The sequence below is a fragment of the Gallinula chloropus genome (assembly GCF_964237585.1).
Source record: "Gallinula chloropus genome assembly, chromosome: 19".
NCBI classification, from domain to species: domain Eukaryota; kingdom Metazoa; phylum Chordata; class Aves; order Gruiformes; family Rallidae; genus Gallinula; species Gallinula chloropus.
In genome coordinates this window covers 5,155,865-5,182,121 of record NC_140104.1, presented here as the reverse complement: position 1 = coordinate 5,182,121, position 26,257 = coordinate 5,155,865, and the positions used below count along the sequence as shown (strand labels likewise).

Sequence of the window (26,257 nt, the reverse complement as noted above, 5' to 3'; positions counted from 1 at the left end):
TCATGGAAGAAACAACTCTGGGAAGGCATACTTCCATTTTTTCTTTTAATAATCTATTTCTAGAATTGAAGGATTTCAGATTTCTTTTGTATGAGCAAGCGCCTGCTTAAACACAGAGACAAATACAACCAATAATATGTACTTGAAATTTAATGCGAGCTAATTCCCTTTGGCACAGCCCCAGAGATGCTGATTAAATGGCCTGTGAAGTGCTACAATATCTTGATAATGTACATTCCACGTTTGATTATATAATCAATTATGTTGCACCTAATAAAAGTGAAAATCAGCGGCAGAGCCGTGAGCAGATCGTATCGGGCGCCAGCGGGTCTCGGGCAGCTGGAGAGAAACTTCGGCAGCGTTGACGGCGAAGGAGCCCATCTTTACTGTTCCAGAGGCTTGAGGAATGTTCCTGTCTGATTTAGTGACTTGATTTAAAATGAAATGAAGCGCCGACAGCCCCTAGTACCCGTTTGAACTCAGATGTCCTGAAGAGGTGACTGTGGCACGATGAGTCTGCTGGCACCCACCGTTCCCTTGCTCCTTTTGCCAGAGCCGGTTCCTTCCCAGTGGGGCTGGGCAGCCTGAGCTGGGGATGCTCTTGGTGTGGTTGGGATGGAGAGGAACCGGCGCAGGAGAGATCTGTACACAGAGCTTCCCTGGTGCTCCCTCGGCAGTGTTCTCTGGTGAGAGATGGCCTCATACTGTGTTTTTACGCCAGCTCGGATATTCTTGGCGGTAATTCTGTGATGGCTTTAGAAGGGACCTTCTCCCTCTTGAGCAGACCCAGAGCTCAGCTCTTCCTGCAGCCCTCGGTGGGAGCAACTGGCAAGTGGGAGCAGAGACTGGCCACCTGGTAGGGGAACCTGGGTGTCCATCTTTAGGGAGAACGGTGTGTCCCAACCAGCTCCTCTGTCTTCTGCAACATCCCCCTTGCTGCTAGTTCTGCTCTCTGGGTCCTCCCAGGAACCTGGCTCACACCCCCAGATCAGCCACTGAGCCCCAGCACAGCGTCAAGCCCCGAGCTGTCACCTCAGCCGTGCACCAGGGAGCAGCCACGATCAGTTGGCAAACGATTCTCCTTTCCGCCCGGGAATGTTAGGGATTTCTGGGTGAGTGGCTGCAGCAGGTATGGGGACTTTGGCCTGGATGTTACAGCCCTCTGGTAAGAGCGGGGTGATGGGAAGCAAATGCGTTCTGGCCCCAGCCAAGCTGTTGCTCCATTTTTTTGTTCCGTTTTAAAGCAGCACTATCAACCAGTTGGAATATAGGCCTGGAGTATCGCGGGGAGTAATCTAATTAGTATGAAGTCAATTCACTAGTTCCTTTTGTATCTCGTGATTAAATAAGTGGGAAAATGGCTTGAAAATTAGGTGCTAGAACGACCCAATTACATTTCTGTAGCTTTTTGTATTCAATTTCATAAACAATTTTGCTCTTCGCTGGTTAATCAGTGAATGCCTTTTTCCAGTTTGAAAAGCACTTTTGAAATTATAATGCAATTAAATTGTGTGTGGATGTTCTGGCATAGCGAGTGTGAAAGCTGGGGGCCTGGCAGCCAGCCACGTTGTACCTTGACAGTAATGAGTTCCTGAGCTGGCAGCTTGCTGGTGTCATTCATAATATTGTCCGTGCTGGGTTACTGTAACACGCAGCCGCCTCGGTTCCTTTCCGGGGGTGGTGGGATCCGGGTGTCGGATTGTCTTTGTCGCTCTGCAGAGACCTCAGGGCCAGGGATCATGCTGGGGTGGTAGGGATGTGCCTGCAGGTCCCTGCTTCATGCCCGGCGAGCAGATTGATGTCAGCGGGCACGCAGTGAAGGGGTTTTGCAGAGCTGTAGAGAAGCTGCCAGCTTGTGTTGGGGTTTTTCTTCTCCTTTTGGGGCTTTTTCTTTTTTTCTTATGTGAGCCAAGAGAAGACGAGCGAGTGGGAACAGGAGATAAAGTGTTGGTTTTGAGCAGGACATAACTGGGACAAGTAGGAAAGCGTCTCAGCATCCCATCCTTGTCAGAGGCAGCTGTAGGTGTGCCAGTGGGCTGGCCACAGCCTCGCTGCCTCGAGGAAGGGAGGGGTGTCCCAGTGGTGTCCTCTCTCCAGACAGGTTGTCCGCAGAAGAGCCCACCCTGCCATTCCTCCCACTGGTCCCAAAACCCATGAGGTGTTGGTTAAACTCCTCTTTCCACAGCCAAAATGCCAGAGGTCCGTGAATCACATGAGCAGCATCGCGTTGGGTCCAAAGACTTGCTGGCTTTTTGGGGGTCTTTGAAGACCACAACCCACTACATGCCTCTGCTGTGCTGCCGCTGGCTCCGCGGGACCCCTCGTAAGTTTGGAGTTTTTCCCAGCACGCTTTTGATTCTTGTGGGATACTCGTCCCATTGTCAGCCCGCTCGTGGTGAGCGGGAGCCGTGTCCAGCCGAGTCAGCAGGATCGCCACCGCCCCTGATTTACGGCCAAGCGGTGTGAGGGGAAAGGCAGAAAGCTGTGTTAAGGGGAAAAGAAATAATGTGAGAAATAATGACTTGCTTGGCAGGTTTTAACAAGTCCGGTAATGGTATTAGGTGCCCTTGGCTCAAGATAGTAACCTCCTCTTAAATGATCATTACCTGGCTAATAAAGACCTCAGAGCGGGTCATTACGGCTTAATTTAGACGTAGCATCCTGTTTGGTGTGCGCGGCATTGCCATCTTTCAAGCGTTGAATCTGTTACTGTGGCTGGGAGTTGGGGTTCGCTCGAGGTTTTCTTGATGAGGAATTGGGGGTTCGCTCCATCGCGACGGCCCTACGGCGCGGCTGCCCGTGGAGCTGGGCTGTGCAGGGGACAGGACGTGGGACTTGTTGATGCTTTTCATGAGCAGCGATTTGGGGAAGGGCAGGAAGGAGTGATGGGAATGGAGGAAACACCTGTTTTATTCCACATCCCATTTGGATCTGTGCGGTTTGACCGCAGGCGTTGGGGATCTGTGTGCCAATGACAGGAACTGGGACTTTTGGGGTCTTTCAGGTAATGCTCATCCAGGTGTCTCCATGTAGAGACCATCCCCCAGCCATTCCAGGGCACATTTCCCTTCCCACCGTGTGCCTTAGGAAGGGAAGCTGGATTTAGAGACAAGCAGGCAGGAGGGTGTGCGGGAGCCGGAGGTCCAGGTTCATGCCCACCATGCCACCCCAGCCTCTGCTCACCCAGGGATGAGCTGTCACGCTTCCCCAACCCCATTAGCAGTGAGATTCAAATGCAGGTAATTACAATAACCAACCCCCTCCTGTTATTAATATTTTGAAGACATCTCTTTGATAAGCCCATCTTTTCAGCCAATTTCCTATTTCTACTGAAAGCGAAGCATCTTTCCTCCCAGTATTGTAAACCTGTTGTTAAAATGAAGAAAAGGAAATGGAAAAAGGATCCTCCCAACAACAAACCCCCTAACACCGGGCTCGGCGCTGCGCCGCCTTTGTCAGCCCGCGATGGAATTATGCATCATGAATAAAAACCGCTGTCAACACACATTGGTTTCAAAACATTAGAGCATATGGTATGTGATTATCTGTATTGTCAAATGCAATAAAGTGAATTTGGATATAATAAAAAATGTAATATTTCAGAAATTTGGTAATAAACTGTGGAGGAATTGACAGGCAGAGAGGGTTTGACGCCTGTAGGCAAACAGATAAAGATGGCAGGGCTTGGTGCTCGCTGCAGTCGCGTTAGGAGCGGCTTGTTTTTCCGATAGGAGAGCCGAGCTGGGTTAGCTGGCACCGGGGGTGATGGGCCTCTGGCCCTGTCTTTGCTGCCAAGACCCCCCTTCCCGTGGCTGTGGGGGCTGATGGGCACCGGTGTCTACCGCGGGCTGGTGGTGAGCAGTGTCGGGCTGGCAATGGCTGTTCCTTTGGCATGGTGCAGGGCGCTCGTTTTGGGGTGGAAATTGGCATTCAGGCTCGTTGTGTGTGCTACGGGTCTCACTAATGAACAGGCACGGGCATTCGCTTGGGGCATGAGGCTCCTGTTCAGGCTGTAGGCAGATTAACTGACCGCCTACACTGACCTGACAGCAGGGTACAGAGAGGTGGGTGATGGTTTCTTCAGCCAGGGGACAGGAGATGGGACAAGGGGAAATGGCCTGAAGCTGCGACAGGGTAGAGTCAGATTAGATGTTAGAGAAAAGTTCTTCCCTGAAAGAGTTGTGGAGATGTGGAACAGGAGTTGAGTCACCGCCCCTGGCTGTGTTTAACAGGTGGGTCAATGAGGTGCTCAGGGATATGGGTTAGCACAGGCCAGGAATGGTTGGACTCGGTGGTCTTAAAGGTCTTTTCCAACCTGTGATTGTTTTACAAGCATTGGGAACCTTTTTCTTTGGTAGGAAAACAAACCTGTTCCCATGTGCCAGTCTTGCAGCATTCCACTTGGTTTTGTACCACCAGCTCCTCAGGGAGCTGGGACACCCATACCTGGACTGGACAGTGCAGGAAAGAGCCGTGAGGAGCATGGGTAGGTCTGCTTCCAGTCCTGGAGGAGTTAAATACCGACCGGACAGCAAATGCCTTTGTCCTTCGGTACCTCATACTTCAGCCCCGTGTGTTAATTCCCAAGCCCCTGACAAAAATGCGCCTGCTGAGACAGGATGTCTCCCAGGGAGAGAAGCTGAGTCGGGAAGGAACTTGGGGGCCTCCTGTGTGGAACATTCCGATGCAGAAGGCGCGGATGTCAGTGTATGGCACGTACACGCCATTTTTCTTAGGTCACCGCTAATGCTTCTAAATGATCTGTGAATGCATTAATGGTTTCTGTTAATTAACAATATGATAAAACTGGCATTTAGTAAGTCGCTGCGTAGCGCGCGCGCCTCAGTCAGCGTGTACCCGGCGCCTGGGTTTGATTTTGGTGTGTTAATAGGATAAAATTTTAATGAAGGTTTGCTATGAAATATTTATGATGAAAAGTTGAGGTACTGCTTGCGTTAGCATGGTGACAGGGATCCCCTTGGGACAGGGATCCCCTGGTGACAGGGAACCCCTGGTACAGCCCTATACCCCGTGCGACTGTGGAGGCTTTGACCAGACCCAGCATCCCTGGGGGCTTTGGCCAGACCCAGAATCCTTGCTTCAGCTTCACGGTCCCTGCACAGAGAGGCACATCTCCAGCCAGAAACTTTGTGTTAAAACAGGCCATTTGAGAGAGGGACAAACCCCTGTACTCTTCATCCACCCTTCCCTTGGGGAAGAGTCATTCTCCAGCACCGGTTTGGGTGGATTGTTGCCTGTTCAGAGGGGCAGGCTGTGCCGGGGTGCAGCAGCCACACATCCCAAGGTGCCTTTTTTTCCCCTGTTAAGCCACTCTCCCTTTGGAAATGCCACTTTGTCCTGGGAGGATGGAGCAAGGAGCCTCACAGCTTTCTAGCACAAAAGCAACAGAGTATCTTGCTGGTGCCCTTTATCCAGCTGTGCAGCTGACCTCAGCTCTTCGCTCTCCTGCCGTGCCAGCATTGAAACGCCAGCACCTTGTGCGGGGGTTTGGGTCTGAGGCTGTTGTCTGCTGATTTAATGTGCAGAATTTACTCTCATGCCATGGAGTATAAATTGACACTTTAAACAGCAGCGATACCTGCCAGGACAACCTGCCTGGTCTCCATACCCAGCCGAGGCTGCACATGAACGCCAAATGGATGTGTGGGCTGATCATCTGTCTGATGAGCATCATTCGCAGGAGCACTGTAGGGAGCACACTTCACAATTACATGAGGACCATATTTCCTAGCCCAGACTGGAGGTGTTAACCTTCCCTTTCCCCTTCCACCTCCTGGGGCAGCTCCCTCCCAGCCTGGCTCTCAGGATGCTGGGCTGAGACCTTGCTTTCCATGGAGGTTCCTTCAGGTGTGCCCATCACTCCTCCCAGCAGAGTGCTCCGTGCAGGTAAAGAGGCAAAACCAGAGGAGGGCGAGGCTGTGTTCTGTCTATCTGTGGAAATCAAAACCTTATCTTTGCAGGAGAGGAACTGGGAATAAGGGGAAGTGACACATTAGGCTGGAGGGCTTTTATCCTGGGTGCTTTGGAGCTCAAACAAGCTGTACCTCGAGCAGTACCTCTGGTGAAAATGTTGGAGAAGAGACTAGAGATTACAGGGAGGACCAGGACTGCAAGGAGTATTTAAAATACACAGAATAACAAGGAGTTGGGGCTGAGCTTTTGAGTCCTGGCCATGGGGTCTGGCTTGAGCAAACAAACAGCTTTTTAGTCCTGGAGACAGGATTAAACCCCCAGGTCACCGTTCCCAGACTCAGGGTAACGACCTAAATTACCTTCACAGACAGCAACAAGTTAGAAACAGCCATGGTTTTGCTGCCTGAGCAATTAAAATGTCCTGGCCTCTCTGCTCGCTCCATTCTCGTTACCTGTACCGATGAGATTCAGTGACAGCGATGACGAGATTTGGTGGCGTGTCCCCCTCTGCCCCCTCCCCTGAAGGTTTATCATTATTGTTATTATTATTTTGTTGTTGTTATTGTTACCATCATCATTATTATCATTCCTATTATCATTATTTTCATTCTTATTATCATTCTTACCATTCCTATTATATCATTATCCCCGTGTTGTGCGCAGTTGGGATGCGCGGTGCCTTACCTAAGTAACTTTCCCCCCCTCCCCGATTACGAGGGACGTGTGAATGAAGGCGAGCGGTATCGATTCACACCAATCTCTGCATCGACTGTGTGGGAGCCACTTGCGATTCCCAGCAGCACGGGAAAGCTTTGCAACAGGGAGAAATATGACCAGGCAAGTTGAGAAAATAAATTAAACTAGTGTCAACTTTTCTTGTTTCTTCCCTCATTATTAATGGATGGAGTGGGGCTCGTTTATCAAGAGGAGGAAAAATTAATTGACACGGGCTTTAATGTTATTATGCCTGGCTTGTCTGGTCACATTTCTTCATTTTTAATTTTTTTTTTCTTTTTGAAAGGCATTTTATTACTGTTTACAGGACCAGCTGCCAGGACTGTGGGTATAAACAAACAGGCAGGTGCATAAATAATGCCACAGCAGGACCGGACCGTCCCCTCTTTCAGAGCTTAAGTAACTTTAATGTGGAGAGAGGGCAAGAGGTGTGAAGCATATGCCAATGAGCTGACCAGGTACCCAGCCCAAAAGGGGAATGCAGCTTGAACTTCCTCATTCCAATGGGATGTGCTGCTCCGGGTGTCCATCTGGGTGTTCCCATCCCACTGCAGAGTGGTTGGTCAGGCAGTGCCCATGTCGGGGACCAGTGGGATCACAGATCCCCAGGGACCCGGGGCCGTGCTCTGCACTTGAGCCGTGCCAGAGGGTTAGGAGTCTGGAGCAGGATGGGGCTGTGGGAGCACGTTGCATGTGTAAGAGGAGAGTGAGCCTCAGGGAGAGTACAAGCAGGCAACCAGCGTGTCAGCAGTGGGAGTGAGATGGGGTGGCCTGTGCACATCTCTTCCCTTCTCCACTCTGTGCTCTTGTCTTCTGCCCTTGGCCTTCAGGATTATTGTGCAGGCACAGAAGAGCCGCGGTGATGGCTCAGTGCCTGAAGAGCTCTCTGGTGCTTCGCATGCTCCACACGCAGCAAGGGGCAGTCCCAGCTGCAGGGACCCTCAGTCTAACCACAGCTTGGGTGAAAAGGAATGTGAAGGGAATTGCTCCACCTCATCATGTGACCCCAGAGACCAACCTGGGAGATGGCACGGGCTCCTCTGGCTCTCCTTCCAGTGCCCTCACCCACTGAAGCATCTTCTCAGGTGGCCAAAGAACCTCTTCGCAGAGCAACCACCATTTTTTTTAAAAATTGCTGTAATCTCTGTGTGGTTTCCATCCCTTTCTCTATGCTGTCTCTTACTCCAGGGTTCTATAGCAGGAAGCACTGGAGCTGAGCTCCGTTTCGCCACACAGAGTAGGTGCCATAGGCCTGGGCTTAGTTTGACAGGTTGGGTTGATGGTGGGACTGGATGATCTGAAATGTCCCTTCCAACCAAGACAACTCTGTGTCCCGGGCATTTCGTGTCAGCGTGCACCTGGGGAGCAGGAAGGACATGGTGATTTGGCGTTGTGATGATGGGGTGAGCAATCTTCAGCCACTGCCCTGGAATGGCAGAGCCAAGGGAACAGCTCTGGGGAGTGGGTGAGCCCAGCGAAGAGCAGAGGTGGGTGGGAGGAGGAGCCCCTGAGCACGGGTAGCACCCGCTGCACTGTGCACGCCACCTCCGAGGAGGCATTCAAGTGGAATTGCTGGACCTCACGCAGGTACCCGCTGGGTACCCCTCCATCCCCTTCCCTCTCATCATTCCTGGGAATTAGCAGGAGCTCGGACATGTGAGGGCGCCTGCCCTCTCCCCAAGCCCAGCAAACCCTCTCCCTCACCAGGCTCTGGGAGATGCTCACACATCACGTTGGTGCCTGTTGACTGGCGGACAAATGGGGGAGACGCTCCACGTCCCGAGCAGATGCCAAAGGGGGTTTTTCACCTGAAGGTCGTGAATTCATTTCGGCTTCCTTCAGTGATCACACTTGGCTCAGCCTCTCATTCGGGGGCATCTGTTTGCCTCTCACTTCATTTTTTCCCCTCTTTGTCTTTTCTTTTACAGAAAAGATTACTCAAATGAATATTCAGTTTTATTCATTTGAATAAAAAAACCCAACTGTTTGACTCTGTTAAACGCTTATCTCTTAAATAGAGCTTGTTAGCTTCCAATAATAGCTTCATTCAGAAGGATGCAGTATAATTTCATTTTAAAATGTGTGCTCCTTGACAACCGGAATCCTATTTATGTCACCGTCTCAAACAGCCGCCTTTGTTTTGTGTTAATCTTTTTCATACACTTTCTGAGAACCGTTTTTTGTTGACTCTTAGTACCTCTCAGAAAAAATCACCGGCTATTTAAGTCTGGGCAAGGATTTTTAAGAGTTCTGGTAATTTCAAAACGAGGGTGTATTCATTATGCTAACTAATAAGGCAAGCACGCCGGCCTGGTTTGTGTGTCTGGGCAATTATTAAAAGTTGGAAGCTGGTATTGAGGATGTGAAAGAAGAAAAGGACCCACTACCACTCACTTTTATGAAGCTTTTAGTTCTGGGGTGTCTCATCCCATGGGGATCGATCGTTTGAGGAGCGATAGCAGGGCTTGAATAGCATCCCACACAGATCAAACCCTCTGGCTGCTTTGCAGTCAGTTGAAGCTGTTGGTAATCGTAAAGGTAGAACATTGCGATCCTTCAGCTACGGATGGAGTGCCCTGTGAGCATCCCCAGCACACTGGAGCTGCTTTCCCAGCCCCTCTGCTGGCTCCAGAGAGGGAGCAGCAGGATGGCGTTGGATTTTCTTGTAGACCCAATTGCGTCGTGTTAAAACCCACAAATGAGTCCTGACACCTGCGGCTTGTTACTTTGTTCTTGTTATAAAACCTGTGCCTGCAGAAAGCTGGGTGGCTATCTGATCCCATCAGGTAATCTCTTGGTGAGCCTGTGCCTAAGCCATATGGAGCAGGAGGAGACTGGGAACCTTGTTTCCAAGCCCAAACATGTAATGATGTGCTTTCTGGCGGGGCTGGGCACATGGAGGTGGATCTCAATGTTCCCTGACTATTCCCATCCCGGCACGGAGACCTGACAGAAGCTGAAAGAGAAATCCTCAATCCTGGTACTTGCTAATGAGTTACTAATGATGATGTTGCTTGTGCTCAAACAATTAGTGACTTGTAGACCCGGACTGGCCGTCTCATTGTGCCAGGCAAGGCTGGTCCCCCACGGCACCCCGTTCCCGGCTCCGGTAATTGCCCGACGCAGCGCAGGGATTCCTGGGATGCCGTGCTCAGCCAGCTAACCACAAAAATTCGAGTTTTAACTGCAGGTCTGTTTAAGGGAGATGTAAATGGAGTCATTTAGAAGGCAAATGAAAGACTTAGTTCAGCCAAACACTTCAAGCTGCTACATGGAGCAGTGCTCTGAGTGCTGGGTTTGAAGTGCTGTCAGATGCAGGGTTGTGCCTTGAAGAAACCATTTCTGGTGGGTTTTCCCCCAAGAGCAGAGGCCAGAGAGGGACAAGGGTGTTCCCCATTGCTATGGGGTCTGTGCATTCCTAAACAAGCCAGCTGGGAGCTGCTCAGCCCTCACTGTGTGATGCCCTGTAGCACTCCAGCTCTTGGAGCCTGGAAAACCCCGTACCCATTGTTGCCAAAACCCTGTATCGTCTTTATGTTATGCTCTGCCCTAGCAAAGCAAGCGCAGTGCATGCAGAAAGCGGGGCCCCAGCATGGGCACTGTGCACCGCTGGATCCCTCCTGGGAACCCGGATGAGTCCAGGGGGGAACAGGTCTGGGGTGACCCCACTGGAGCTGGGGGCCAGAGCAGCCCTGCTCCTGGAAGGTGCTAACAGCAGGTGGGCAGTGCTTTTGGCAAGATGGGCTTGAGATGAGGCTTCTCCCCAGCTCGGGGGGCTGGGATGGATGGATGCATGGCCAGTGGACAACAGGAAGCATCTCCTTCAGAGTCGGCAGAGACAGACCTGCTTTTCTGCCAGGCACAGCTGAGCAGAGGGGTGCTCACTGGGCAAGATGGAGAACAGTCCTGAGCAGTGCTGGTTTCCCCTCTCCTGCTGCTGGAGATGCCCCGGCTCTGGCTTGGGACCTGCTGTGATGAAGACATCCCATGCTGGCTCACCAGGGTCGAGTCCAGCAGCATTTTCAGTGCAGTTTGGGGGATGAAGTTCATCCTGTTGTTCCCTTTTTAAGATTTCATTAGCTTAATTGGTGTCGATGTTGACTCATCAAGCCTTTGCCCAAAATGTAGCACGTCAGCTTGGGGGTTTTTTGTCAGTCTGATGTTAATTTTTCCCTTTAAGGGCTGAACAGGGAACACGAGCGTGTGCGGCCATGGTGGGCTGCCAGACTTCTTTAGCATGGCCCCAGCAGAGCTGATGCCATGCACAGCCACGGGCAGGCAGCAGGCATCAAAGACCCTAAAAAACAGCCCAAATCCACAGCTCCTTTGAAGCAGGTGGAGAAGAGAGGGAAGATTAGATCAGAGGCCTTCAGCATAATGGTTTCTTAGCAGCCTCAGGATGTCCTGATGAGGTATTAGAGGAAGTAATTCAGGAAGAAGGGGACAAATAACCACCTCCGGAGCCCAGCTGACCCGCAGGGCCGGCTGCATCCGCGCGGGATGGAGCTGCAGTGGCTGCACTGCTGGCTCCGGCACGCCACGGAGGGGACGGATGGGGTTTGCTCAGAGGGAATGGAAACACCAAGTCCTGCTGTGGGTTTGGGAAGCAGGATAAATGAGGGATCATCTTCTCTCTTCCTGGATTTTTATGGGGTTTGAGTCAGCTCTAATGGAGAAGTCCCATGGAATTAAACAAGAGATAAAATCAATATGGTTCCATAGAAATATAATTGGGTTTTGTAGAGATTGCTCCTAAAAACCCATAAGGTGTAAAAGAAAGTAAAGCCTCATTGTAGTTTGGGAGCCATCCATGCAACCAGGGTGTAACTATCCGTTAAATGCTGCGGGATGGATCAAAAAAAATCCATAAGGAGGTTTTAATTCCCCATTAAAGTCTGTGGAAGAGCTGGCACAGAACCTGGTTCATGTTTCCTGAGACAGTGCCTCTTCCTGCCCTTACTCTGTCATACGCTTGGCAGCAGCTCGGCTGGCAGCAGGTGTCCCTGCACCTACCTACTTCTGTGGAAGTTTTCCAGAGTCCTGATGGATAAGTAACACTTCGGTAAAAGGAAATCCACTTAACTTAATATTTTCCTTTTCCCCCCCTCCCCTTTTTGTCTCCCTATTAAACAGGATTTGGCTTCGTAACTTTTGAAAATGAAGACGTGGTGGAAAAAGTCTGTGAGATTCATTTCCACGAAATCAATAATAAAATGGTAAGTTGGTTTTGCTCCGCGGCACGTGCGGGGGCAGCGAGCTCCCCCCTTCGTCACAGATGTGTGTCGTGCCCAGCTGGTGGCCCTTGGGGACAGAACTTCTCCATGAGGTGCACAGGGCGATGGGGGCAGTGTCCATGATGGGGACAGTGTACCCAGCCTTGGCCTCAGGCCCTGCCCGGGTCCGTCCCGCCACAGCAGGACGGGTGTCAGTCCTGCCATGAGTGCAGGCCATGGCTCCAGGCTCACGCAGCCGCCCCAGAGCAGGATTTGGTGTGGGAAACCCACAAACTCCTGAAGGTGGTGGGAATTGCCCTGCTCGGCTGCATGGCCAGCCCTGGGGAAGCCCCCCTCCTGCTCCTGCCCCACTCTTGAGAAGTCGGGGCTCTTTGGGGGGGCACTGACCTGGGGTAACTGGTGCAGATTGGTAGCTGGTGCTCCCAGAATAGCCATTCTGGTCGAGCTCCTGAGTGCTGTGGTGTGGGTGCTGCCTGCTGGGCCATGTTCCCCAGGAAGTAGGGAACTCGTGGCTCTCTGCCATCAAGCCGCCATCGCTTTCAGCCCAGCCCCAGAGCCAGACCCTGGGGGAATTATTTCCTCAGTGACAGTCCCAGTTTGGGGGTTGTCCTGTCAGTGATGCTGCTGTGCCGAGTGAGGAAGGGTGTTTGGATTTCTATTGATGTGGGAACTTTGATTTTTTTCGGCTAAAATATTCTTTCTCCCTTTGTCAAAACATCCTTTGCCTCTCAAATGTATATTCGGGTGCGCGTTGTATATTGGTCTGATATGTGTTCATAGGCTTTAAATTCAATAATAGAGCTTTTAGTGTGGATAAGATCAAAGCAACCTCCTTGGCATATGCTGGAGGCCTGATTCAATATTTGACTTGCTAATTTTTCCCAGGGCGCCGAAATAATATTCTTCATATTGTTCCTCACTGCAACATGCAGCTGGAATAAAAGTAAGGGTCCCATGGGCAAAGGGAGAGGTGGGATGACAGGGCTGGGGCAGCCCCCTCGCCCTTGCTGCGTCTTGGATGCTGCCGCAGGTTTTTGCTCTGCCCTGTCCAAGCATCTCGCCGCTTCCCTGGCCTCTGGCAGCTGCTGGGGTCTCCTTGCTGCCTCCAGATATACCTCAGCTCGTGGCCCTGCAGAGTTACTAAATGCTGATTAAAACAAGTGAAAAAGAGCAGCCCCCAACCCGCCCCCCAACCCAGCATCCAGAGGACAGACCCAGCAGCAAGCCAGAAACTCTGGGAGTGTAAATGTAGGTAAGATTTGTGAGTGGGGAGGCAAGAGCTGGGTGCCACACATGGCACATGGTGTGTGTCATATCAGACCCCACAGTTCAGTTATGTCCCACAAAAGGACTTTCTCTGGGACAAGGCTCAGCCCTCATGCATCAGTGATGTCTGGAATTGTGCCAGCAAGGTGCAGGGGGTACACTGGAAGGAGCAGCAGGGTGCTGATGTGTCCTGGCAAAACCGGTGCCAGCAGCGGGGCAGGGCACAGAATTGGATGCTTCAGGGCAGGATCTGCACCCCTGCGCTGCAGAAACCCCCAGCTGGCTGTTTGCAGCCCCCTGTGAGGGGTGGGCAAGGGGCTAGAGGGGGGGTTGGAGCCTGGGCAAAAGGCTGTACAGGAGGGGACAGCAGGAAAATCACAAGGAGCAGAAGGAGTGGTGTAGTGGGGTGGTGGTTTATTGTCTTGGATAATTAGAAGATACTTGTCCTGGATACTCATCCTGGCTCTCAGTGCCCAATCCAGGGCCATGGTGCTTTGAGCGTTCCCTTCTTGTCACCTCATGTACAGCTCTGGGTTTAAAAGCAGCCCACGAGGGAGGAGATGAGACATGGTCTCGTCCTGGGACTGACTCATCGTATCACTGATGTGTCTGCAAATTAATTACCCGACCCACGTAGGGGCTGGGGAGCTCGTGCACACACGTGTGGCAGCGAGCTGGTGCAGACGCACGGACAGAGGGGACGTGGAGCTGCCAGGGCTCAGTTAGGCACAGACTTACATCCCACAGTGCCCTGGAAGAGCAACCGCTTCATTTTTAACACATCCCCTTCCCATGATGAGCTGCCGAGGGGACAGCTTCTCACAGCCCCAGCTCAGGCCATGGGGTTTGCAGTGGTGTGGGGGGGCCCCATCCCTGGGCTGGGGCATCCGTAGCTCCGTAGACACTCCTCACCCTGAGCTTGTTTCTTCTCCTGTGAAGGCTGCCATTTCCCAAAACACGGGGGCAAGCGAAGGGTCGCAGGGCTGCTGTTGCTCACGAGCCTATCTTCAGCCTCCCATAGCCCTGGCAGGCTATTTTTAGCCCACCCATCCTGCTTCTCTTGCCATCTTGTAAAGCTCAGAATGTCAAATGTAACATTAACCGAGCGGTGTGAAAGTGGAAGGAAAATGCCAGCGAGGGATTTAATAAATGAAACCTGGGATTTCCGTGGGAGGCCAGAGATGCTCCACAGGCATTGGAGGGGGGGTGGAACAGCTAACACCCAAACAAGCTGCCCCTGGAATATCGTTCTCTGAGGCAAGCGTGCTGCTTTGCAAAGAGAAACCTGCTTTTCCATGGGTGTGGAAAAGTGGCTGGGAAGGAAATGGGATGGAGTTTTCCTTCGCTCTGCGCTGTGATGAAGTCGCTTGTGTCACAGGTATGGCAGGACGAGCGCCAGCGAGCAGTGTGATGAGCAGAGCCGCGCTCAGGCGCTGTGCTTCCAAGTCAGGATCATGAGTGAGACTTGGGGATAGGTGACGGAGGCATTGGGCTCTTTCCAACAGGCTCTGACATGGCTCCTGTGGCTGCTCCTTCCTCCCGTTGTGGGATTTTGTGGGTTTTGTGGGATCTTTGCTGTGGGCTTAATCTGGATCCAGAAATCGCCGTCTTCCCTCGTGAGGAAATTGGTTTAGTGCTGTAAGCGTGTTCGGATGCTTTTGTCCCCAATCTGCAAAGCCCACAAGCTCATCAAGCCTTGGGGCTCTCCCAGCGCTCCGTGTGGGCATTAATCCTTCTTTCACGCTCCAAGCAAGTAAAAGGAGAGTTCAGAAACATCTCCAGTGGCCAGGAATTAAACGCGGCGGCTGCCATCCCCAGCTTGGAGACTTGTCCCCCCACCCTCCCATCTGTGGGGTGCACCAAAAGGGAGCTGCCATCCCTGGTGAGTGGGGCTCCCGAGGCCAGCAGTGTGCCAGGCTCTGGGCTGGCTGCAGGGCAGAGGATGGTGTTGCAACGTGGTGTTTTCCTGTTGTAGGATCACTGTCAGTGCACAGAGCCGGACACACGGCGTGGCTGCTGTCGTGGGAGGTGTGCACGGGCACTGCTCTGAGCTGTCCGCACTCATGGGCTCGGCAGCACGATCTTGGCAGAGGGCTTATGGCAGGGGCAAGGGCAATGGCAGCCTGCACCGGACAGGCAGCTGCATACAGTGCCACTGACGCTTGCAGTGCTGGGGAGGCGGAAGGAAGGGGCAGCTTTGGAATCCATCTGACAGCCAGAGCACTCTGCAGACCGGTTGCAGGTTGGATGCACTCCCAGAGCCTTGTTTTCAGTGATGTAGGTGGTGAGCTGCATGGTGATACTGCCCTCACCGCACTCTCCTGGGGTGGCTGGGATCTGCAGACCGTCCAGTACTCAAAGGAGCTGCCTGATGTTTCAGGGATGAATCACAGGAAGCTCTGGCAGGCTCCTCTGTGACTCCCCCAACATTCCAAGGACACGACATCCCGTTGTCCCCATCCCACCTTGGTCAGGTATCTAACATGCTTTTCTAAGCATGCCTGCATACATGCTGCAGCACAGCCCTACGGCAAGGGGGACAGACGCAGGGTCTCGGGCAGAGGAGCACTGGTTTTGGCTCCACACAGAGCCCCTAAGGTAACCGAATTCCGAGGAACTGGGAATTGCATGCTGCTGCCCAGACAAAGCTGCCTTGTCTTTGGGTGGTAAAAAGGGGGTTTGTGGTGCAGGCCTGCGCACCTTCACTTTCTCCAGTGTCCTGGGGAAGCTGCTGGCAGGGGGGTGGGATGTCCTGGTGCTGGGAGCTGACAGCCTGTTCTGCTGCATGGGGTGTAAGAGGCTTTTCATTCCCCATCCCAGCCCTCCTGGGTCCTCACAGCTCTGTCTGCTCTGCTCACCCCATGAGTACCCCAGTTTAATTCTCCACAGTGGACTAAACAAAAATAGGGACTTTTTAGTTTCCTTAGCTTAAAACTCTTTGTCAGGCTGCTGAAAAGAAGCACATCCCTCGTATGAGGGAGGTGGGAAGAAATTTGGATGTGATATAAGATGTCCAGTGGTGCTGGACTGAAAGTCTGTGTGACGTCCAGATGTATGTCCAGAGCGCCGGCACCGTGCCGGCTCTTGGGGGTGATTCAGTGCCGAGCCGAGCACCGACTCGTAAACCCAGCTGCCTTGGAGAAGCCGTGGTGCACGTCCTGCTTTGCCAATACGTGTGCAACATCCCTGCTGCCTCCGGGGTTTCGCCTCTGGGGTTTCACCCTTGCGGTAACAGGCTGTGGGATGGTCCCAGCTCCTCCATCCCAATCCCCGCAGAGGAGAGGGCTGGCCTCCTGCCAAAAAGCACCCTGGCCCCATGTTTACTCCCTGTGTTGGTGCAGAGGCACTATCCATCCGCACCCGGCACCGGGGCACTGACATGGTGCTTTACCTCCCAATCCAGAGAGCTCCAGAGTCTCTGCTGGATGCTGTGCATGCTTTTGCCCTCGGTACGGGGTGTGTTTGTTTACAGAGGCTTAGGAATTATTTTCATTTCCTACCGGGGGCTCTTCCTTCCCCTTTAAATCCCAGTTAAACTCCTTTGCCCCTCGCTGCTGTTCCTTTTGTACCCCTGTGTGCTGTGCAAATCAGAAATGATGCTGGTCTCCAGGAGAGCAGCACTGGGCTGTGTGGTGACTGCAAAAGCTAATTACTGGGTTATTGTTTCTAGCGGTGCTAATCCAAACTTCATTTTCTTGTTAATTGTCCGTTGAGCCGGGCTGGATTGTGTTTATCATCCTGCCTGCTCACAGCGCGAGGTGTAACCAATGCTGCTGTGACACTGGGACAGAATGACACCTTGGGGTGCTCACCCCAGTCACTGGTGGGGAAATCGGATCCGTGTACTCCTGTTAAATGCCCCCACAATTAAAAATGAGCCAAGGACAGTTTCAGGGGCCATTGTGGGGCAGCGGGGAGGGGGATGAGTGTTTGGAGCTCGCTGTGCCCTGGGGTACTGGGGGTGGTTGATGGAGATGGGGGGGAGAGCAGCAGGCTGCCAGCTTTGGGGCTTTCAGGGGGCACCCAGTTTTGGGCAGGGGCTGAAACCCACCGGGAAGGCTTAGGCTTAAGCCTCCCTGAGAAACTGAGGGGGCTGTGTCCCCATGGGGTTGGGGGCCGGGCACACGCATCCCACACAGTCCTTGTCCCCAGCTCCGCTCTGACAGCAGCACCTCAGTGCACAGCAGCTGCTCGATGGATTAGCTGATGAGAAGGTGTCCAGTTCTGTTTCCTTCTCTCTTTGTCCTGGGAACGCTGTGGGGTGCAGTGGGTCTTCCCATCGCATGCCACTGGTGTGTCTACACCGTCACATGCCAACGGCAGTGTCCATGTGTCTGTGGATGCAGGGGGTGGTCCTGGCTGGAGGACACACCAGTCCCCACTGTGGCTCTCTCCTGATGGCACCAAAGAGGAGATGGATGGAGGCACTGCCATGGCTGTGCCGCACTTTGGGGACTGACAGACAGCAGGTCTCTTCGGCACCTCTTTCTGCTGCCCGTTTTGTGGCCCTTGTGCAGCACTGTCCAGGCTGCGCACATGTGTCTCCCCGCTCCAGCCATCTCCAGTCCCTCTCTGCCGTTCTCCTGCTGCCTCCCATGAGCGCCCGGATGGTTCCTGGCAGAAGAGCAGTGAAAGATGTACTCAGGAGGAGTTTTCCTCTAAACTTGGCAGGGTTGGGGCAGTTTCCTTTGCGCAAGGTGCGTGTTTGACAGCGTCGGCACATCGCAGCTACAGGAGGCGTTGCAAGCATGCACGGTAGATCTGGTCTGTGGAGCTTTGCAACAGAGAGGGGAGGAGTGGGTGGGTTTGTTTAAAATACTCCCATTACAGTCAGTTAACCTTTATGGTACCTAAATGAAAATTGTATAAACCTGAAATTTTCGCTGATGGGGTTGCCTAGAAACGGGCAGGCGGTTGTTGTAAGACAATGAACACACAGCCACCGATCGGGCTGTTAGGCACCGAGACGTTGAGCCATGTTATCCAACACAGAGTCACAGACTGGTCTGTGTTGGAAGGGACCCCAAGGATGACAGAGTTCCAAACCCATGCCACAGGCAGGGCCACCAACCCCCAGTTTGTCCAGGGCCCCATCCAACCTGGCTCCATCCAACCTGGCCTTGAACACCCCCAGGGATGGGGCACCCACCCCCTCTCTGGGCAGCCTATTCCAGCCCCTCACCACTCTCTTTGTAGAGAACTTCCCCCTGATATCTAATCTTTAAAACATCACTGGGTTTGCCCAGGGCAGCTGCCGGCTCAGCTCACATGTGATGGAGGGGATGTGGGAGATGCAACTCTGCTTGGAGGTGACCCTCCAAGCCCCCCACGCCAAGCAGCCCTGCTGCCGAGCCCCTACTGCAGCCAGGCTGGGATGCTGGGGGCAGCGGGACGTGTGGCCGTGTCACCACAGCTGCCGGCCCAGCCTGTGGCACTCGGGCTCCTGCGTTTTGCTCTGAGCACGGCCCAGGGTGCAAAGCCACAGAAACAGGCTGGGATGGCTCTGGCTAGCTCCAGATCGGCTCCCAGGCATAGCTGTAGCACCAGTGCCAGGGGGAGCGCGGGGACAGTCGAAGTGCCGGGGCAGAGTTCTTTGCTTCTCCCTTTTCCTGCTGGGCTGAGGGTCCTGCTGACGGCTGGGCTGGATCCCCGCCGTTCTCCAGGTGACACTTCCCACATGGCATTGAGCAGCTTCCAAAGGCAGCAGGAGGGGCTGGCAGCAAAGGAGGCACTTCGCTTATCAGTCAGGTTTATAGAAACCTTCTGCTGGGTAGAAATACCACCGATCCTTTATCCCTGTTTTCAAAGGAGCTTTCTGTAACCAAGAGTCATTTTCTGTTACAAATTGCCCCAGAGCTGTGCTGGAGACCGCCCCCCATCACTCCACCCCCGGGTACCATGGAGGGGGAGGGGCACAGCATGGGTTTTCCTTTTGGGAACACGATAACTCCTTAAACCAGTGTTTGTTGCCCGTCCCACGGGTGCTGCCGCGTGTTCAGAGCCGGATGCGTTTGCTCCTCTAAATCCGTCTGTGCTATTCTGAAAGTTCACCTTTGAGGGGGAGGCAGTGCAGGGAGGGGAATGCTAAAAATAAAACTCCCTCTCCCCACCCCACCCCCCCTTAAGTAGATCACTTCTGCATTTGACATTTACATGGAATTCATTTGCATCTCATTTGTATGTGTTTCTGCTCAATAGGTAGAATGTAAGAAAGCACAACCTAAAGAAGTGATGTTTCCGCCAGGGACGAGAGGAAGGGCACGCGGATTGCCGTACACCATGGACGCTTTCATGCTGGGGATGGGCATGTTGGGTAAGTCCTGTGTGGCCATTGAACGTCTTTCCCTCCCAGAGCCACCCACTCCCGTCTCTCGTCTCCCTCATTCCCCAGCGCCAGCAAACTCCCTGCGCCCGCGTGGGTGCGAGCCTGGAACTTCATCGGGGCGGAGTGGGGAAGATAACCCTGTCTGTGGTAAATGATTAACTTCCCCCCCCACATACACACCCCCCTATCCCTTTACTGGAATATAAAAATTTGCATTTAAATGGCTGTTTTAAATAGCCTGTTTTACTCTTCCTCACAAAAATAGAATGATGAAAGATGCAGTGTGTTCATTCTGACTAAAAATGATCTCTCCCCTTTTTTTAGAGGGATTGAGTCACACATTATTCCCCTTCTTTTAAAGGTATCTCTGACAGTTCAGCACAGATAATTGAAAATCTTGCCGGTTCTTAAACGCCGTGCGAGGTGGAGGAAGCGGGGGGACGCGTAACAGCACAGGTCGCAACCATAATTACGAGTCTCAAGGAGATGGAACGGTGTTTCAGACCAGAGTATTGTGTCCAGAAAATACTAATTAAATGGGATAAACGATATTTAATGGCAAAATTCTATTTGTGCACGAGGTCTATTTAGTTATAATTGGTTCTCATTTGTTTCTGCCTAGATAGTTCTCCTTCCTATAGAACATGACAGCCTCTTGGTGCTCAGGCCTCAGGTTTACTACGCCAAAGTGCTGCTCACCCAACATCGTTTTGTAAAACCCCATGTATCCCCACCTTCTGCTCCCTGTGTGTCCCCAGGCTTTCCCTCTGCTGTCACCTCCTGTGTCCCTAAAGCGTGAAGGAAGGAGAGGGCATTCGGAGGTGTTCCCAGGCAGGAAGGAGTCGTTCCCAGCCGGGTATTCAGCCCCCCTGCTTTGAATTTGCCACCCCAGATTTAGATGATCCCAAATGCTGAGCAGAAAAAACAGCCTGGGAAGCTGGTGCCCGACTGTCCTGAGCTGTGCCGATCAGCTCCCTGGGCTGTCTGAGATGCTCCGAGGGAACCCCAGGGCTCCTGGAGCAGGCGTTGGGTCAGAGGGCTCAGTTCCTACAAGCATCGGGCTGTTAGGCTGCGATGTCTGACTTGGGGCAGCGCTTGATTTGATAGGGAAAACTTCCCTGCCATGTTTGCTTTATCTCTGAATTAATAGTGCTTCTGGCCGTGGGGCTGGAGCAATCCATTTCGGGGCTGCGTAATTCAGTTATCCCAGCTGCTCATCTGTTTCTCTGTCCCCGTACCCCGCTGCCACCCTGCCCCGCCGTGTTTGGGAATTACATTTCATGGGTAAAAGATTTATCTCCTTCTCATCAGCCCGTGATGTGGTTTACCTGTACGCTCCCAGGCTGCCTGAGCCAACGGGCTTTATTTCTGCTGTTTCTTTCTCTTTTTCCGCTCGTGGTGTCGGAGGTTTGGGACAGGTGAGGGAGTGGTTGGTGTGTGCGGCCTTGCTGGCTGGTCCCAAATTGCTGCTGGGGGAGAGAGTCCAGGCGGGGCAGGAAGACCCAGGAGAGCATCCTTCCTCCACTCACTGCAGCAGAGTTGCCCCAACCTTGGTCCCAGCAGCTAGATGAGGAGCAGATGGACTCTGCACCCACCCAGGAAGGGAGAATTCAGCCCTCAGGTGTGGCATCAGTCATGGCCATCGGCAAGAAGCATGGGAAGAGGAGTGAGAAGTAAGGGGAGTGAGAAGTAAGGGAAGAAGCTTTCAGCCAGCAGATCTGCTGCTGCACAGATCCCCATCCCGTTGCGGTGGGGGGTTCAGGTCACCCCACCCGCTCCACTCTGGCCAGGCTCACGAGGTGCTCTCATTAAATTTCCGATCAGGGTGACTTACTCAGAATTAATGGTTGATTCATGTTGAAGGCCAGATGCTTCATTATCTGCCCTAGCTGGTTTTTTCATCTTCTGAGTCCCCGCTTGCTACAGTGGCACCGCATTAAGTAATTAAGTGCTAAACAAGGAAACGGCAACGCACTAGAGGAAAGCCGGCTGGATGGCCACTACCAATCCCCCTTTTCAAAGGCTGCCTGGGAGCACTGGCTTCAAGGCTGGGACAGGGGCCAAGGGGCAGCAGTGCAGCAGGGAGCCCCAGTCTCCCCCAAGCCCCCGCAGCCTCTTGCAATTAGGGAGAGGGGTGTAATTAACCCATCCAACCACAGGGCACAGGAGATAATTTACGCTGCAGGCAGCATCTGCGGTACCCAAGTATTTTACTAAGATCCCAGGGCTGGTGGCAACCCTGCCCCTTTCTGGTCCAAGACAATGTGATGGGGGCTGCTCTTGAAGGGTTTGATACCTGTTTCCAGCAGCCCTTGTTCAAGGTCACCTTCTCCAGATGCCGTTTGTGGGCAGAGGAGGGAAATCAGAGGAACGAAGGCACGAGACGATCCGAAGGAAGGAGCGGGGAGCGACTCCCTCCAAAGCTATTAAGGAAGTTGGTCTTTTTCATTAATCACAGCCTCCCCGAGGAGCCCGCAGCAGCCGGGGTCTAAAGGTGCGTCGGCAGCCGCTGCTGCCGATGATTTGGTTGATTGGAACAAAATTAAAGTGTTCTTCTGAAAGGATTTTTTGACTCCAAGAGCACGGGCAGGCTGAGCCTTGGGCCAGGACTGCGCCTGGGCTGTCTCGGGCTCCGTCTGCTGATGGGACACGGGTGGTCTTGAGGGGCACAGGGAACGTTAATTAGCCACTCTGTGTAATGCGCAGGCTGGAGCGGTCTCAGTGCCAGTGATCTCTCTCCCCCTGGCAGCCCACTGGGCAGGAAGAGCCATTCCCCAGCCCCATGGACACTCGGGAATGGGCTGTCTGTGTCTGGGTGGTCCTGGTGGCGATACCTGGCTCCAGAGATGATTGCTGCACTGCTTGGCCTGAGCTGAGGTGATGGGTGTCCTTGACTTGCTGCCATTTAATATGAGTTAATAAAAAGCTGGGCTCTCCTTAACCTGCAGACCCCTCCAGAGTGCCAAAGAGATGTCCGACATGAAGGCCAGGCTGCAGAAGGATTAACAGGCTGCTGCTATCCCCGCACAACACGGAGTGGGGCTCTGCGGTACTGCATGCACCCCATCTAGGCAGGCTGGACTCCTGCATCAGAGCAGCTTTGCCCTTCAAGGAAGGTCATTCCTTCTTTCTATCAGGCTGTTCAGTAGAGATGCAGCTGCCTCTCAGGTGGGATTTGGGGAGAGGAGCCCTTCCCTCAGGCTGTCCCAGCATCCCCAGCCCCGCCTCCCCTGCCCCGGGCTCACGCAGCAGCACCCACATTTGGCATCGCTAGTGGGTGCTGAGCTGCACCCACCTTCAGCTCAGCTCTTCAGTCCCATCAGCTAGGAGACAGGACAAGTTTGACCTCCCCGGTGCCACAGGTGCTTGTGTCAAGGTCAGAGCTCGTGGAGGAAGACCCCAAGGTGTTTGTTCAGTGTGGGGCTGTGCACTGGGAGAAGGACCATGCCTTTCCTTGCAAAAGACCTGGATTCCCTGCTCAGAGCAACATTCAGAGAAGATCATTCTCCTGTGTTTTCTGGAGCACTGGAATTGTTTGGCAAGTGGAGGTCCCTGGCCCCCAGCACGCTCAGCATTCCCGTGTCACCATGAGCTTTGTCCAGCCTGGGTCACCACCTGCAAGACAGACGAGACACTCCCATCGCCTGGCTCAGCGGATGTGGACATGTCCCCATGGGGAGCAGAAGAGCTGCTTCTCTGTCTGGAGGTGCCAGTGGGATGGACAGGAGTTGGGAGTTCTGGGACCTCCTGCCTTTCCAGTGACCTTGTGTGGGTGCTGCAGTATGCTGCTCAGGCTCCAGGGCTGGAGTCCAGCCAGTGTGTGCAGGGGACCTGCTGCGCATGTCGGAGACAGGAGCTTGATGGACACGGTGGTGTGAAGGCAGCTCTGGTTGTTGGTTTGAGTTCTGCTTTCGTGGACAAGAGGGTCTCGCTCCAGAGGAGGTAATCCAGGCCGAACTTGGGGCTTTGCTTTAGCAACAAGGGATAATTGGAGAGATTGATCATGCCCCAGGACTACTGAAGCAAATAAACTGTTTGGTGCCCGGTGCAGGATGAGAATGGCATCTAATGGAAGCGGTGGGTAGGTCAGTGTGGTCGTAATTTGGCTTGATGAAGCATCCGCATGGGCACGGTGTTAATGCGCTATTGATATTCAGCCAGGCAATTTCCCCTGCGCGGATCGGGCGCCGACTCGTTAGAGCAGAGCTGGGCACTGCAGCAGTAAATGAAGAGGAAAATTGAAGTAATGTTGTATTATAAATTTATGATTTCATCTGCCTGACCTAGAGAGTGCTGAGCGCTGGCGACGCGGGTGACAGCCCCCCAGGCAGCTCCGCTGGGGCCGTCAGGCTTGGCCGGGGGAGCCAGGCTGCCGCTGCCTGGCCTTTGGAGGCAAATCCACCGTGGCGGGAGCTTCCCCGGCCCCGTGGAGCATCCCAGGGCAGCGGAAGAGATGGCATCCTGCACCACGCTGCCAGCTCCGCCAACACCATGGGCAGCTGCCATCCACCGCCGTGCCAGTCCGGATGGTGCCAGGGGAGCACATCAGCCCCTGCTTCCCAGGCAGAGCCCAACACGCCAGTCTCTTGTATCCCTGACAGTCTTGAGCTGACAGATCCAGTTTAGATGTTTGTATCGGAATAAAACCTCGTTTTCTCTGCTTGGCAAGGAGAGGCCGGTGGTCAGACGCCGGTGTTAATGGCTCTACATACTTAGCAAACAATCCATTTATCAATATGGTGGTTTAAAAAAAAAAAAAGGGTTTTAAAAAAAAGGTTTGTAAAGCTTAAACTCTGAAAGATCTGATTTAATGACAGAGGTGATTAATTTCTGGGGGAATCCAGCTGTTGAGCTGTGAAATAATAGGCAGGGGCTAAGCAGTGTGTACACACTGCCGAGAGCCGCAGCGCTGGCCGGGGATCGCAGGGCTGCTTTCCCCTGGCACCGCTTAATCCCGGAATCAGAATTCACCTGAGCATCTTTATCTTCCAGTTGTAGATGATGATTAATAGTACGTTACATGGATATAGCAATCTAATCAGGAGTGGAGGGACTCGGTGCGGCAGAAGATGTCTGTACAGTGGTGTGTATGGCCAAGGATAAGTTAAGAGCAGGTCTGGAGCCTCCCAGAAGGACCATCCCATCCCACTCCTGGACCTGGGCTGGGCTGCCAAGATTTCCATGGACTCCAGAGCAAACTTCTTGCGATGGTTCCTTGGCTTGAAAAGGTCTTTCCCAGCGACTGGAGGCATCTGGGCTGACACAGGCAGCAGGAATGCTGTGCAACACCTACTGCAAGGAAGGATGATCTCTGGAAGTGCTGAGGGTCAGAGGTGAGGCTGCAGGGTTTCCCGAGTACAGGACAGCTTGTGTCATCGGCCAAAGCAGCGGTGGGAGCGGAGAGGACGGCTGTTCTGCGCAAGGCAGGAAGTTAGCACATGGCAGCACAGTGGTTAGGGACCGGTGTCACCCCTGGTGCATACACCAGCTTTCCCAGGGAAGAAAACCCTTCCCTGGCTTGTCAGAGTTAAGCTGTGCTGCTGGCATGGATGTCCCATGTCAGAACCCCTGGCTGAGTGCCCATGGGGGTGACAGTAGGCAGTGTACGTCTGTCCATCCAAGAGCCACCTCCACCCCCCCGGAGAGGCTCTGCCCTCTCACCAGCACCACCGTGTGCTCTCAGCACCTCTGTTGTAACAGGCAGAGTTCCCACTGACCGTGTTCCCTTGGATCCCTGCACTCCTGAGCGGTGGGATGTGCTCCAGTGCGTGTCAGGAAGCTCTTCTCCTGGCTGGGCTTGGCTTTCTGGAAGAATGAAAAGCTCTTTGACTCGGGCTCATGGCTTCCACTGCCTCCAACTCTTTGATGTGTTAACTGTTGTCCTTCACACTCCCAGGATAAAGAATTACTACTACCTTAATCTCCAACTGTCAATAGCTCCGAAGCAAAGTACATTCATTGTAAGCTCCCCAAATGTCAGAGCAAACCTGTGGTATGTGTTTAGCCTCAGCAGTTGGCATTTACTCTTCCAGCTAACAAGTATGCATAGTCCTTGGGCCTGAGGCACCGAAGTGCATGTTAATTACCTGGGTGACAGGGCTCCTGCACAAAGCCAGGCCAGCAAGCAGGAACGTGTGCCCAGCTCTGGATGTTTCTATCCAAGATGATAACAAAACCTTCCCGCAGTTCCGCACAAGCGAAATAAGATCTCGGGGTTTCATAGCTGTAAGATCAAGTCTCATCCATCCTCGTGTCATTTTGCACTGCAGTTGTACACAGATACACCTTTGTTAATCCTCATGCTTCTCTCTCTCTCTCTTTTATTTATTTTGTTTTTACCTTTCTGTGCTCAAGGTTACCCGAATTTCGTCGCGACATATGGCCGAGGATACCCTGGATTTGCCCCAAGTTACAGCTATCAGTTCCCAGGTACGTACATGCCATTTCTAGATTTACTTTTCCCCCTCTTTCCTTCTCTTTTTTTGTCCTTTTCTCCTTTTTTTTTTTTTTTTTTAATTCCATAGCTGCAAGCTGAGACAGGCAAGTCTGCAGGGAGCACCTCACACAACAACAAGTTGTTTTATATATATATATATCTTTTTTTTTTTACTATTTTTCAAATAGCTCTTTCTATTTACATATTTTAAATAGACTTTTACTGACGTGTAAATTGGTACTGGTTATTTGAAAACAAAACTTCTTAAATTGAAACATAAAGCGACAGAGATCATTGAAGAGCTCTTCCCGTCCCTTCGATGGGTTG

The 26,257-nt window shown here is 52.8% G+C and overlaps 1 protein-coding gene across 8 annotated transcripts in view; it reads left to right on the top strand.

Annotated features, from left to right (window-relative positions):
* MSI2 (musashi RNA binding protein 2) overlaps positions 1 to 26,257 on the top strand; it is a 225,210-nt gene that overhangs the window by 160,864 nt on the left and 38,089 nt on the right. For all 8 annotated transcript variants that reach the window (XR_014617735.1, XR_014617736.1, XM_084273238.1 and 5 more), the window contains exons 8-10: positions 11,803 to 11,885; positions 19,368 to 19,482; positions 25,849 to 25,923. Coding sequence is in view for 6 of the 8 variants with exons in the window: in XM_084273238.1 (XP_084129364.1) it covers positions 11,803 to 11,885; positions 19,368 to 19,482; positions 25,849 to 25,923 (273 nt within the window). In the remaining 2 variants the exon portion in view is untranslated. The remainder of the gene's footprint in view (positions 1 to 11,802; positions 11,886 to 19,367; positions 19,483 to 25,848; positions 25,924 to 26,257) is intronic.